We start from the raw sequence: 13,366 nt of genomic DNA, 5'->3' as shown, positions 1-13,366 counted from the left end.
CCGGCGTTTGTCCACAGACAGCTTTCCAGGTTATGTGGCCAGTATGACTAAACCACTTCTGTTGCAATGGAACACCGTGACAGAAGCCAGAGCGCACAGAAATGCCATTTACATTCCTGCCACAGAGGTACCTATTTATCTACTTGCACTTGCATGCTTTTGAACTCCTAGGTTGGCAGGAGCTGGGGCAGAGCAATGGGAGCTCGCTCCGTCACAGTGATTCAAACCGCCAACCTTCCAATCGGCAATCCCAAGAGGCTCAGTGGTTTAGACCACAGCGCCACACGGACCCCTCTGTCATTGGCCCTGGCTGAACCTGCTGTTGTTCTCCCTGCATTCTGCCCCACCCAACGGACAGCAGCCACCAACGCTAGCACAGGTTTTGTATGAAACTATATTTCTAAGGCAATCATAAACTCGCTAACATTTCAGTGCTGTACGGTGGCAGCAAGTCCCACCGAAGTCAAGAAAACTTGTTTCTGTGTAGATATGCAGAGGGTTGTATTGTACATCATTCACAGTTTAATTTTGCCCAGAAACACCTTAACTGTTTTTGGTGTATCACTTTATCCCCTTCTTTATATTTACAGATAGCAGAGGAAATGGAACAAAGTTTTTTACCCATCTTTCATGAACAAAGCCGTTCAGTCCTTAACAGCGTTACAACACAATCCACAATGCAACAAAGCTGTAATAAACTGACTTCTATGAAGTCAAATCCTTCTCAAACCTACGTTTAACAAGCTGCAGACCTAGCAGCAAATGTTTACGTTTTACCCAGCAAACTAGTGTTGGATAATTTTATAGAATTAAATATAAATAAGGAAAAGCATTCAACCAGGACGAAAGGGTTGACCTAGTGTATATTAGTGAAACCTATATAGATGAAGCAATGGGTCTTGTGTTTGGCACAGGTGATGTGATCGGGCCCTCAGTGGTGTATCCGCATATAGCTCCACAAAGGGCTCACAAAAACCAAATGGCTCGGGCTTGTAATCCACCTTCAGACTGAGAAATGGAGTCCTAATCTTAAAAAAATAAGGCAATTTATATTCTCAATGCACTCCTTATGGATGATTTGATAGCAGAACCAATAATAATAATAACCATCATCATCATCTTTATATACTGCCCTTCAGTCAAAAATCATGGGAAGATGACGATATAAATCCCCCCAACACATTTAAAAGGCCTTAGATTGTTTAATTAGCTGAAGACTTGGTTGAAAAGAAACATTTCCACCTGCCGCCTAAATGTATGTAATGAAGGCAGCAGGCAAGCACTTATTCAATCTTACATCTCAATCTTATCTCAGTTTTGAAGCTATACAGCAGGGGGAAAATGAATATGATAAAGATCAGATTCATTCAACTAACTAGGAAGAGAGATGGGGGTGGGATGGGAGGACAAAACAAAGCAGGTATACTCTTGGTTTCTCCCTCTTCCTACTCCCTCCCCACAAAATAGATTAATTTTGGGATAACAAGAAAACCCTGGCAAAATTGAACATTTAAAAAAATATATTCCATTGGTTCCAGCAGAAGATAATAAAGCATGGTAAATCACACAAACCTCTGGTTAAATGTGCTAAATTGTGGAGTTGCCAATGTGTTTTGTAATTCATATGGATTTCACACACTGCAGTTGCAAATGGCTAAGAAACCATTAATAACACACACACACACACACACACACACACACACACACACACCCCTATCTATACCAGAAGACAGGCTTAAAGTCCTGAGAAGTTCTGGTCCTCTTAGTTGCCTAGAAGAGAGAGCACCTGAGAACAATATTTGCTTTATTTCCCCATAAAGAGACCGTTTTTCAATGTAAGTATTTCCAGAGCAGATAACATACTAAAATCACTGGTGGGAGGGGCACCTATAAGGCATTTTGAGCAACCTGAATAGAGAAGTTGTTTGTGTGTGTCTCTCTCTGTGTGTGAATGCTGATGTATATATCAACAATACACCCAGAAGCGACTTTCCCTTCCAAAGTCTCATCAATGCTGCCCTACATTTTTTATCCTGCTGCTGTCATACTTGCAAAGCATTTAAGCAGGTTGACAGTGGCACCAAAATTCAAGCTTCACCTCATGATCATTTTCTTGTCGTCAAGCTACTTTGATTACAACTGCTATAGAATATAGCTTAAGGGCATTTTTGTGCTACACTTTCCTAGACACAAGAAAGAATTCTTGAATTCTGTTACTAGAAACCTTTATGTATCTTTGACCACACAGATTCAATGTTTGTAGCTAATGCTGAAACAGAAGATGCCTTTTGTCTTTATTAAGTGAACTTGGTTCTGGAATCCAGAAGAATTGCACTATTCACCTGTGGGTTAATCCTAATGTAGTGAATGTCAATAATGATCCACCTTTGCAGTCTGTTATTAATTGGTGCATTACCTCAAAAAGATTGGGCAGCAACCTATGTCAAAAGAAGCGGAAAGGTTATATCCAACCATAATCTTATTATGCAATTTATTCTGTTTGTATCAACTTTTATTGGTCTGTGGCTGTAATAAAATATTCACTCATAACTAAATATAAAAAGGTAAAGGTAAAGGTACCCCTGCCCGTACGGGCTAGTCGTGTCCGACTCTAGGGTTGTGCGCCCATCTCACTTAAGAGGCCGGGGGCCAGCGCTGTCCGAAGACACTTCCGGGTCACATGGCCAGCGTGACAAGCTGCATCTGGCGAGCCAGCGCAGCACACGGAACGCCGTTTACCTTCCCGCTAGTAAGCGGCCCCTATTTATCTACTTGCACCCAGGGGTGCTTTCGAACTGCTAGGTTGGCAGGCGCTGGGACCGAGCAACGGGAGCGCACCCCTCCGCGGGGATTCGAACTGCCGACCTGACGATCAGAAAGTCCTAGGCGCTGAGGTTTTACCCACAGCGCCACCCGCGTCCCTAACTAAATATACCTCCATGTAAATGCCTCCATGTAAATATACCAGCAAAGCTATTAAAATAAGGCTCAGTTCGGATGATCCTCCAAACCACATGCAGACTGGGAACAGTAGCAGAAAGATCGGTCTCATTTTCTTTCCCTGCACATCAGGAAAGGAGATTAGAAGCTTCTCTTTCTGCCATTTCCTCCCAATGCTACAAACTACAGTATAGCTTGCACAAACCATAGAGTGTGCCCAAACCAGGATTCCAAGCTAAAATATGGTTTGCTGCTTTCTGGAAGTGGAAGCTTCTAATCTCTTCCTTCACACATTAAGGAAGCTGAGGAGTGACGGGACACATGAGCCCAAGGCTCATTGTTGCTTATTCCTGCTTCTCCAGACCATATTTTACAGAATCATCTGACTGTAGTGGGTCTCCCCCTCTTTTCATCCTAAATCAGCATGATACTGTAGATTGGCAGATATTCTGGAGCTATAGTCTAGCAATATCTGAAGAGCCACATGTTAGCCACCCCTGAGCTATACAATCTCCCCATCAAAATTAGCAGAACAGAAGTCTGTTGGCAAGTCAGTTTAAGAGATTATTTTGTCTGATATTTTAGTGACTTTGCAGAAGTGCACAAATGGCTTCTACAAACAAACAAATTAACATACCATATTATTCTGCAGTTGGCTTATGTGTTTTTCCTCCCAATTCACATTACTGAGATACATATTATTATTATTGCACTTTTATCTGCATGTTCCAATCAGCAGGGGGAAGGCCAGCAGTTAAGAGTTTCAACTGTAATAAAGAACAAGCAGATAGGGAGAGAAATGTGTTTATGAAAACAAAATATTTGGCTACTTATTATGTATATCCAGGTTGTAACCAACAGACAAATTGCTGAGAACATTATCACATCAAACCTCCCCCATTCAAACAACAACAACCTTGATCCCAAACTGATCTCTACTAACCCAGCTTCCTCCTGATTATCAACAACCTCTCCACTATAAACCTAAACACAGAATAGTGTTGCCTAAGGCTGCCACCATTGTTCTTTCTGCACAATGATGCAGAAGTATTTTCCAGCTAGTCGCTTCTTGTCCATTTCATAGCCCATAATTTTCTTCACATGAGGTAGAGCATGAGCAAAGCCATATCAACTATCTACAGAGGGGGGAAAATGATCGCGATAATTTATTGCCAGCATTGGCTTGTAAATCTTCTAAACCACTTTGGCAACTGCAGACCCATTTCCAGTCAAACTTGGAAAAGTCACCAATTCTGGAGATAATCCTTGCTCCATGGCATGCTCCCTTTGGAACCAATTGCTCCTGCTACAGCTGCTTCTGCTGCTGCAGTTGCTCCCAGCTTCTTCTGGAAACCTTATCATATTTCAGCAGAGAGAAGGGAAAGCAATAGCTTCTCTTCCGGGGGTTAGCGTTGTTGAGGTCCATGATAACAAATGTGTTGCAGCGCCAAAAGACAGAAAATGTAAAAGGCAGTCATAGCTGTGTAGGAATGTGCACTGTCTTTCCCATCTGCATCCATTATTGTTATTGTTATTATATTATTAAATTTCTTTATGGCTAAATGGCAAACAGACCTCTAAGTAGTTTACAGAATATAAAAATCGAATTCATGAATTTATTACAACACACAGTTTTTAAAATCCCATTAAAACATTTAAATATAAGCAGGAGACTCGGGTCAAGAGACCAGGGAAATCTATTGGGGGAGGGGTGTAGCTAGCCGAGGAGCTAAATGGCAGCATAAGTATGTACAGTCGTACCTTGGAAGTCAAACGGAATCTGTTTCAGAAGTCCGTTCAACTTCCAAAATTTTCGGAAACCGAAGTGTGGCTTCCGATTAGCCGCAGGAAGGTCCTGCGGCCAATCGGAAGCCGCAGAAGCCCCATCGGACGTTCGGGTTCCAAAGAACGTTCGCAAACTGAAACACTCACTTCCAGGTTTGCGGTGTTCGGCAGCCAAAACGTTCAACTTGCAAGGCGTTCAGGATCCAAGGTACGACTGTATCTCCAATTAGCATGGGATAATTAACACTTCAAGTGGTTTCAAAAAGGTGATTCAACGTCCCACAAATTACACCTCTGGGGAGTACATGGTCCAAAAAGCAAACTTACAAAACTGGCGTGGTATTCCAGGAACTCCTTCGGAAATCCCTACAATACTATTTTTAAAAGAATTATAGTGCCAGACACACCCACTCACATACCCCCATGTTATGGGATGCCATGAAGGCAGTCCTAAGGGGCTACTGTATGCGTGAGAAGGAAGAGATAATATGAGCAAAAATATCACCTAATGAGTAATGGAATTTTAAAAAACGGAAGTGGTACAACAGAAGTAATTAGATTATAATATTGTGGTTATAATTTGATCAATAGAAGGTAGGGTGCAGCAGCAGGAGAGAAACAATTATTCAATGGAAAGGGGTGGGTGGGAAGTCAACAAAGATAAAAGATGAAATTGTGTTTTGATTGTAGAGGTTTAAAATGTTAGCCCCTCTCTAAGGTGCTGCAAATGTAAAATTATTAAACCCCTTTCTTCCTATTGTTATTCTGCAGAGTACAGTACACATTTATGGAGTAAACAAACAATGAGTAATAATTATATCAGTCTCACCCAAAAACAAATCAGCCGCAACCTGGTTGAGAGCTGAAGACTCATATAGTCTGCCAGCAATCCCTGGATAACATGTACCATATAATGTTAAAATGAACTTTTTAAAACAAGCAAACAAACAAATGACTAAATAGAGAGACTCCCCCTATAAGCAGCCTTCTACTCCTCTTGTGCCTTGTTCTAAACAGCACACAAAATCATCACATAGGTTTCTCTATTCTGACTGAAATTGACAGTCCTGATCAATGGACTAAATGGATTGTGGGATAAGTCTCACAAGATTTACCAGAGCCTCTTAGATTCATCTCACCTGCACACTCTCGGAACTCTTCCATTACAACTCAAAACATCTTGTCTAGTGTGATCTGTTGGAAAGTCAGCCAACAGCCAGAGCAACTCTAGAAATTACCTGTTAAATCACGATAAAGAGGAGAAATGAAAAGTTTGCCCTGTGGGACCGCACTTGAATCTGATATTAATGAACACTATTTCAATCTGCCCACAAGCATGCAGAGCCCCCGTCTTAAGAACATGTAGTAAGCTGGTATTCCTAAATACTAGCACCCTGGCACCAAAAGAAGTAGAATATGTAGGCTTACTATCACATCCTCTTGAATTTGTGGCCAACTAAGTTGAAACCTCTCGTCACTTACATATACATTTTGATCACGTTTCTATTCTTGTGATATGCATGGTTTTGATCACTTTTCTGTTCTTGTGATTACAAAAAAAGGAGAGGGGCTATCAAACAGGTGGCAGGTCATACGGCATATTTGCCAGGTCGCATTTTGTTTTGTGGGTCGCCATATTGTTTTGGGAGAAGGAGAAACAGACCTGTTCATACTTGTCCTCTCAATGATCTATGTAAGAGCCTTACAGGTAGGTCAGCCCCATACTGCAGATGGGAAACTGAGCCTGAGAGATATTGACTTGCCTAAGGCCATTTTGTGAGTTCATGGCTGAAGTGAGATGAAAGTTGAAATAAGAATAAATGCTGGGGTTCAAAGAATTGCTAAAACAACACATAGGAATAGCAGCACGCACCTTTGCACGGCACTGCAGGTATATGATGAAGGAAGTCTTTCATCTCCCACACAAAGATCAAAGAAATATCAGTAAAGTAGAGCAATATGGCGGGGAGGAGGGGTGCAGGACTCAATGGACAGAAAGTTAGCAATGTAAGAATGCTCTTCTTGCAGATCTAACAACTTAAATGTGTTACACGTCTTCCAAGCACACGTCTCCATTTCCCAGTGAACCCTTTAATGAAAATAAATAATAAAAGTGCAAATAAAAGTCCAGGGCTGCTGCTGCTTCTCTTAACGTATTTCATCAGATGAATGCTAAACAAGTCCATCAAACATTTCAAGGTACTTAGAAAACTTTGAAGCTAATACACACAATATCAGTTAGAAAGGGAGGCCTGTTATTGTGGTCTTGGCTGAGTATGGAAAGTTATTGCTTCAGCAATAACTTGTACTTCAGCAAGTACAAAGTAAAAGATTAAAAAGAATGTTTGAATGTTTTGATTTTTTAAGAAACCCGCAATATTAGTAGCCCAAGCAAATCAACAAATCGTTAAGAAACACAAAACCATTTTTATACATCAGCTGCAAATCTCAGTGATAAGAATCTGGATTTTCTTAACTACATCAATGATAAATATATGATTTTGCTCACTGTAAGCTCTAAGACAAACAAAGAAAGAATGACAGAAGTGGATGAGCCCAACCCCCAATCTGAAAGAAGCAAAATGCAAAAACCACACAAAAAAAACCCCTTCCCTATAGCTGTCATCTGTACAGCAGATGGCTGGCAAATATTCCCAATATTCACAGTAATGTACTGTGCTAGTTTAGAAAGTTTGTCTTGTAGTTAGGAGTCATTTCCTTGCTTTTCATAGACGCATGAAACTACAGGGCACCATGAAGGGCATTTAGTACAGCTTCCTGCTCTGAGACTCCCAACTTAAACATCCATAACAAATGCTGATTGGATGTGATATAAAACCCTCCAGTGGCTAACTGCCTTCTTCTCCCCTTTTTAACTGTTTCTACACCCAAATACTCCGAAAGACAGGTGGGAATGGTAGGAATTCAAAGGTCAACAAATGGCAAAGAAGATAAAGGGTCAAAACCATTTGACCTTGGACTTCAATTAAGTGTCATAGTGCAACACCTACAACTCCTATTCATTTTTCTGTCAAATAAGTGAATGAGCTTTCTTAATTCCATCTTTAAGAAGAGCAATCATTATTTATTTTCTGCAAATTTTTATAAAGAGTGGGGGGGGGACGACTATTTTGAAATACTGGCCAAGATAAAGGCTATGAATTGGCAAATAATTGCCTTCTGCTGTCAAGTTATCTTTGTATTTTTGTGTTGCTTAATACATACAGAGATGCTCCATCTAGTTTTCAGAAAAGGTTGCTAACCAGCTGTATTAAAGCAGCTGTAAGGAAGATTACTATCGCCTGCTGATTTCTGCTTTAAAAACACACACCAGATTAGTTCAGATTTCTTTCAGTGTAATGAACCTTGTAAGGATTGAGAACTGCATCAATTTCAAAGATAAAGCTGTGAGGTCATTCCAAAGGCTAAACAAACAGTTCCATGGAACCTTTTGTGCTCATGCACTCATTATCCCAAGCAAGGGAATTAAAATGCAACCATCAATCATGGCAGCCAAGCAGTGACTTTAAAAGCCAGGCAAGATGTTCCATCAAACAAAGCATGGCTTGGTTAGGCAACGATGTATGCACAGCATCACAAAGAGCTTTCTGCAAAACTTTCATTATTATTTTAAAAAGCTCTTTACAATATTATTTTAACAATGTGGACGATAAAAAACAGTTCATATGAATATATACACACACAGGATAGTAAACAAACTTCTTCCAAATTTACACTTTTAGCCAGTATGTCCAAGTATTCCTTCAGTAGCAGCTCTTTTCATCCACCCATGTATACCCAATACCCTTCATCTTTCAGTTTGCAGTGATTGTCGCTGCATTCTACAGCCAGGGCAGTCCCACACAATGTGGTATGGTTATGTCAGTTTGTGCGAGTTAACACAGAACCCTACTCAGTGAAGGAAGGAAATTAAGTCGACCTGTGAGAAGTCTGGCACGTGATGTCGCAGTTGTATTGTTGCTTCACAGCAACATAGGAAGCTGCAGACTGGACTATTTGTCTATCCCGTCCAGTACTGTCTACTCTGACTGGCAGAGTTCTCCAGGGTCTAGGACAGAAAAAAGGCTTCCCCTGTGTGTACTTGCTGTCTTTTTGTGCATCACCTGCAGACCCTGCTACCTGAACCTTTCAAGCAGGGGTGTCAGGGACTGAAGCTTCTAGATGCAAAGCACATGCTCTCTACAGCAGAGGTACAGATTTGTCCATCAATTAACAAAGTACAACGCCATCACTCAACATCCTGAATTTCGGCACACGGATTTTTATTTTAAAAGAGCAGGAGAGTAACTTGTTTCGGCCACCCTCATTTTGAGGGACAAGCGATGCACAAGACAAACACCTGTCTTTAACCACTCTTAAGGAGAGCGCTTTGCTCCTCTGAAAGTTAACACACTGGAAACGGTGCCACATTCTTGCAGCATCCCACTCCTACACAAATTAATGTAGGCTTTGGCCACCCATCTTACTGAAACCTGAGGAATATCTCAGTATAGCATATTGCAACAAAGGCATAACGTTCGCTCAGGGCTAGTCCACAGAACTGCATACGCACTAGAGCAAAAGAAAAAGGAATATGGGAGAAAGACAGCAAATTCTGAAAGAGCATGTGATGCAAATTCTGATAACAATTCTATTTTGCTATATCACTGGCAGAGCAGCGTGCAGGCATGCCCTCTGTTATTTGAAAAAGGCCATTGGTAACTACGGTAATGCACGATTTGAACAAAGCATCCATAACTAAGCAACGGGCAAGTCGGATGAAGTGGCACAGATATAAGATAGGGCAAGGCTGCTATATATATCATAATTGCGCAGAAAAGAATTTTGTCAAGTGCAGCTTGTCTTGGCTCTGCAGCTCCGTATCGTAAGAAATGTAGGTCCTGCTTAAAAAGAAACAACCGCACACAAAATTCACCAAGGCAGCCAAACAGTATCTTTATTAGGACCAAGAGGAGAGTTTACAGAGCTTCTTCAAGTGGCAACGGCAACTCTTAAAAGTGACCAGAGCCAAAGTCTCCCAGTGCATCCGCTTGCCCTTTTGCCTAGTGGTAAGGAATTTCGGGACATCGTATTTCCCCTACAACCTGGGCGCCACAGATGCCCTTGCCCCCTGTGCTGACAAAAACTCAGAGGAGCCAACTTCTAGGGGCCCAGGTCCCTTCGGCCCTCCAGTAAAATATCTGAGGGAGCCACCCACCCCAAAGTTCAAGGGTGCGCATGTGCCACATCATCTGAACAATTATGCGGGGCAGTGCTTACCTGCCCTGCCCCCCCAATATTTTAGTCAAGTTGGCACCCCCGACGCCTCTTAAAAGTAATTTATCCCCAGATGTTCAAAGTTCAATAGGAGTGCTAGCTAACCAACATACTAGACCTGCTTTCCAGCTAAGCCAAAGGGGGCAGCCCAACATGTATGGTTGGTAGCAGTGCCATTGTTATGTTGTTGTTTCTATTAAGGACACATCAACGTCCTGGACGAAAGGTGTGGAAACAAGGAGCTGTATATATAAAAGCCATAGCAGCCAACTCCTAGGGGCGGAAGTCCCTTTCTGCTCCCCATAAAATATGTGAGCCCCCCCCCCCCAGTTGAAAGTCATTGCCATTCAAGTGGCTGTGTGTCTTGTGAACAATTATGCAGGGCAGGGCTTACCGCCCCCCAAATATATACATATTTTCAAGTTGGCACCCCTGGCTGTGTATATACCGTATAAGCACAACTGAGCCACGTGTGAACAGGCAGCTTGTTGGCTGGCGCGGGGCGGAGACCGAGGAACAAAAAAGGCGGGAAGAGGCAAAGGAAAGGCTTACCTTCAGCAGGGCGCTCCGGCTAGCGGCGGCCAATTCCCTCAGGCTGGCGGCGGCTGAGGCTGCGGCTGCAGCGGCGGCGCTGCTAGGGGAGCCTGGGGAGGCCGCTGTAGCCGCCGCCGCCGCCGCCGCCACGGGGTGACAGGCGGGGTTAGTGGCGGGAGCAGGGTTGTTTCCTCCTCCCGCCGCTGCTGCTGCGGGGTTGCCCGCACATGGAGCAGCCGCGTTGCCCGGGGCTGTGGGGCTCCCCGGGGCTCCGTTGCCGGCGGCGGCTCTAGGTCTCTGCCGGATGCCGTCGAGCAAGCGGACGAGCAGGATATTGGCGGGCAGCTCGTCGACCCCGCAGCCCACCAGGATGCGGCACTCGGGGCAGCGCAGCTCGTGGCGGGAGCTGACGATGCTCTCGAGGCAGCGGCGGCAGAAAGTGTGCTGGCACGGGAGCACCTTGGCCGTCGTGTCCAGGCGCTCCAGGCAGACGGAGCACTCCAGCAAGTCCAGCAACGAAGACTCGTCCATGGCCCCTCCGCAGGCGGCGGCGGCGGCGGCTGGGGGCCCCTCGCCGTTACTGCCGCCGCCACCACCCCCGCCACCACCTCCTCCTCCAGCAGCGCGCCGCCTCCGCCTCTCCTCGGCAGCCCGCTTCTCGGCGGCGGCGGCGGCGGCGGCCTTGGAGGAGCACAGCCAGGACGCCCCTAGGAGCATGGAGACCAGCAGCGGAGGCCGCGCGACAGGCGGCAGCCACAACACATGGCAGCTGAGGAGGAGCAAGAAGAAGCGGGCCGGCGGCAAGCCCAAAGCCCAGCCCGCCGCGGGGGGGGGGGGGGGCGGGCTGTCAGAAGGACCAGAGGGCGGGGACTGGGAGACCTATTTTCTGACCCCTCTCCAAGCAGGCGGGTGGTAACAAGAAGAAGAATAATTCCAGGCAGCCACGCGCTGCTCCCTCGCCGTCGTCCTCTGCGGGGCTCCCTTCTCGCGGCGGCGCGGCGGGCGGCACCTGTTCCCTTCAAGGCTCCCGCCTCTCGCCCTTCCAGGCTGGGTCGGAGGAAGAGGCGCTTTCTGGGCGCTGCTCCTCAGGGCGAAGGGCTGGCGCGCACAGGCGCTCCTCCCGGGCTCTTCTTCTCCTCCTACAAGGCTTGGTGCGCTGCCCCCGTCCCGCTGCCCCTTCTCGCCGTCTCCCTTGCAGCCGAGCTCGGCCTCGGCCTCCGTCGCTCTCCCATCATCGCAACCCGATGTCCCTGGCGGCGGCGGCGGCGGCCTCCATCACTCCTTCTCGCGGGCTCGCCTCTTGCCCAAATATCCCGAGTGACAGCAAGGGGAGGAGAGCAAGATCAGCCTTGGGGAGAAACGGAGGGAGGCGCCCACCCAACCGTGCGCGCGCGCGCCCCTTCTCCGGATCCTCTGCCAACTTCCAGCTCCTCTCGACGAGGTTCGAGTTGGATCGCGCTCCGTCGTGAGGATCAGAAGCAGCGGGCGCCTTCCCCGGCTGCTGCTCCGAGATCCGAGGGCTGCCTGCGCTGCATTGTTGAGAGATCCTGGCGCCTGCTGCTGCAGCTGGCCTGTTGGTAACACTCGCCAGCAGCAGCAGGACAGCCGCCCAGTCCCCGCCCTCTCCTCCTCCTCCTCCGATGGCCGGAGGGATGCTGCTGCTGCTGCTGCTAATCGAAGGAGGCTGTGAGCGGTGTGAATCAGCTAAGCGGCTCCTGGAGAAAAGTCTGCTGCTGCTGCTGCGCAATGGGGTTCCGGCACGACCAGAAACGTCTCTCGTCTAGGAAGACGCAGCGCCAACCAGCTACTGCTCTCTACTGGGTCCCGCTCTCAAACGCCTTCAGCTCCCGCAGGAGGTTTCGGGAATCCGATCCGGAGGAAGTCCGGCAGATGCCAAGCTGTAAAATTCCAACTTCGTGCAGTAACTACAGTGCTGCGCCACTGCATCGTGTTCCCTCGGTCATGGTGATCCGGGGTGTGGGGAGGAGGAGGAGGCGCTTTCCCCCCCTCTTCGAGCCCGATCTCAGGCCAAGCGTCAGAACAACGGAAATACGTACCCCTGAAGCAATCTGAGAAGATGGGGAAGTTTGCAGAAGTTTGTTCAGATCGGACAAGGAAAACAGATTCCTTTCAGTGGGCCTCCCCCTGGTGGAGCTCTGCGTAAACAGCATTTGGTGTTGTTGCTGATGGAAGAAGATTTCCCCTCTTCACTCCACCCCTCCCGTTTCTTAGCGAACTGCCAGATATTGCTAACCATCCTTGCAGTATTATTTATTAAAAATTAATGCTGATTTCCACCTAATTAGCTGGCTTCAGCTAAGCAGACTGTGGCGTTGCATATCCTTGCAATCTTCAGTGATATACACACGATCAAGTTAATGCAAAAACACTGGCCTTGGCTTGCAAAGTAATTACATTTGAGAAGTCCTGAAATCTGACTGAAATGTTTCTGCAATGTATTTAAAAATAATAATAATCCAATTCTGATTTATTCACTGAATAGTAACATTTAGTGCCGCAGATTATATAAATACAGTCCGTGTTTATTTATTTTATTAAAAGATATTATAGCAGAGACATCACCTTGCCAACAAAGGCCCGTATAGTTAAAGCTATGGTTTTCCCAGTAGTGATGTATGGAAGTGAGAGCTGGACCATAAAGAAGGCTGATCGCTGAAGAATTGATGCTTTTGAATTATGGTGCTGGAGGAGAAGATCAAACCTATCCATTCTGAAGGAAATCAGCCCTGAGTGCTCACTGGAAGGACAGATCCTGAAGCTGAGGCTCCAAGACTTTGGCCACCTCATGAGAAGAGAAGACTCCCTGGAA

At 45.9% G+C, this 13,366-nt stretch overlaps 1 protein-coding gene across 3 annotated transcripts in view; it reads right to left on the bottom strand.

Annotated features, from left to right (window-relative positions):
* The window catches only part of SH3RF3 (SH3 domain containing ring finger 3), a 214,209-nt gene extending 202,027 nt beyond the window's left edge, over positions 1 to 12,182 (bottom strand). For all 3 annotated transcript variants that reach the window (XM_028728005.2, XM_077927639.1, XM_077927638.1), the window contains exon 1: positions 10,555 to 12,182. In XM_028728005.2, the coding sequence (XP_028583838.2) occupies positions 10,555 to 11,253 (699 nt within the window). In that variant the 5' untranslated portion in view covers positions 11,254 to 12,182. The remainder of the gene's footprint in view (positions 1 to 10,554) is intronic.
* Positions 12,183 to 13,366: the final 1,184 nt, after the last annotated feature.

This window comes from Podarcis muralis, chromosome 4 (assembly GCF_964188315.1).
Source record: "Podarcis muralis chromosome 4, rPodMur119.hap1.1, whole genome shotgun sequence".
In the NCBI taxonomy this organism is placed as follows: Eukaryota; Metazoa; Chordata; class Lepidosauria; order Squamata; family Lacertidae; genus Podarcis; species Podarcis muralis.
The sequence above is the reverse complement of the archived record's forward strand: the minus strand, read 5'-3'. Positions and strand labels throughout refer to the sequence as shown.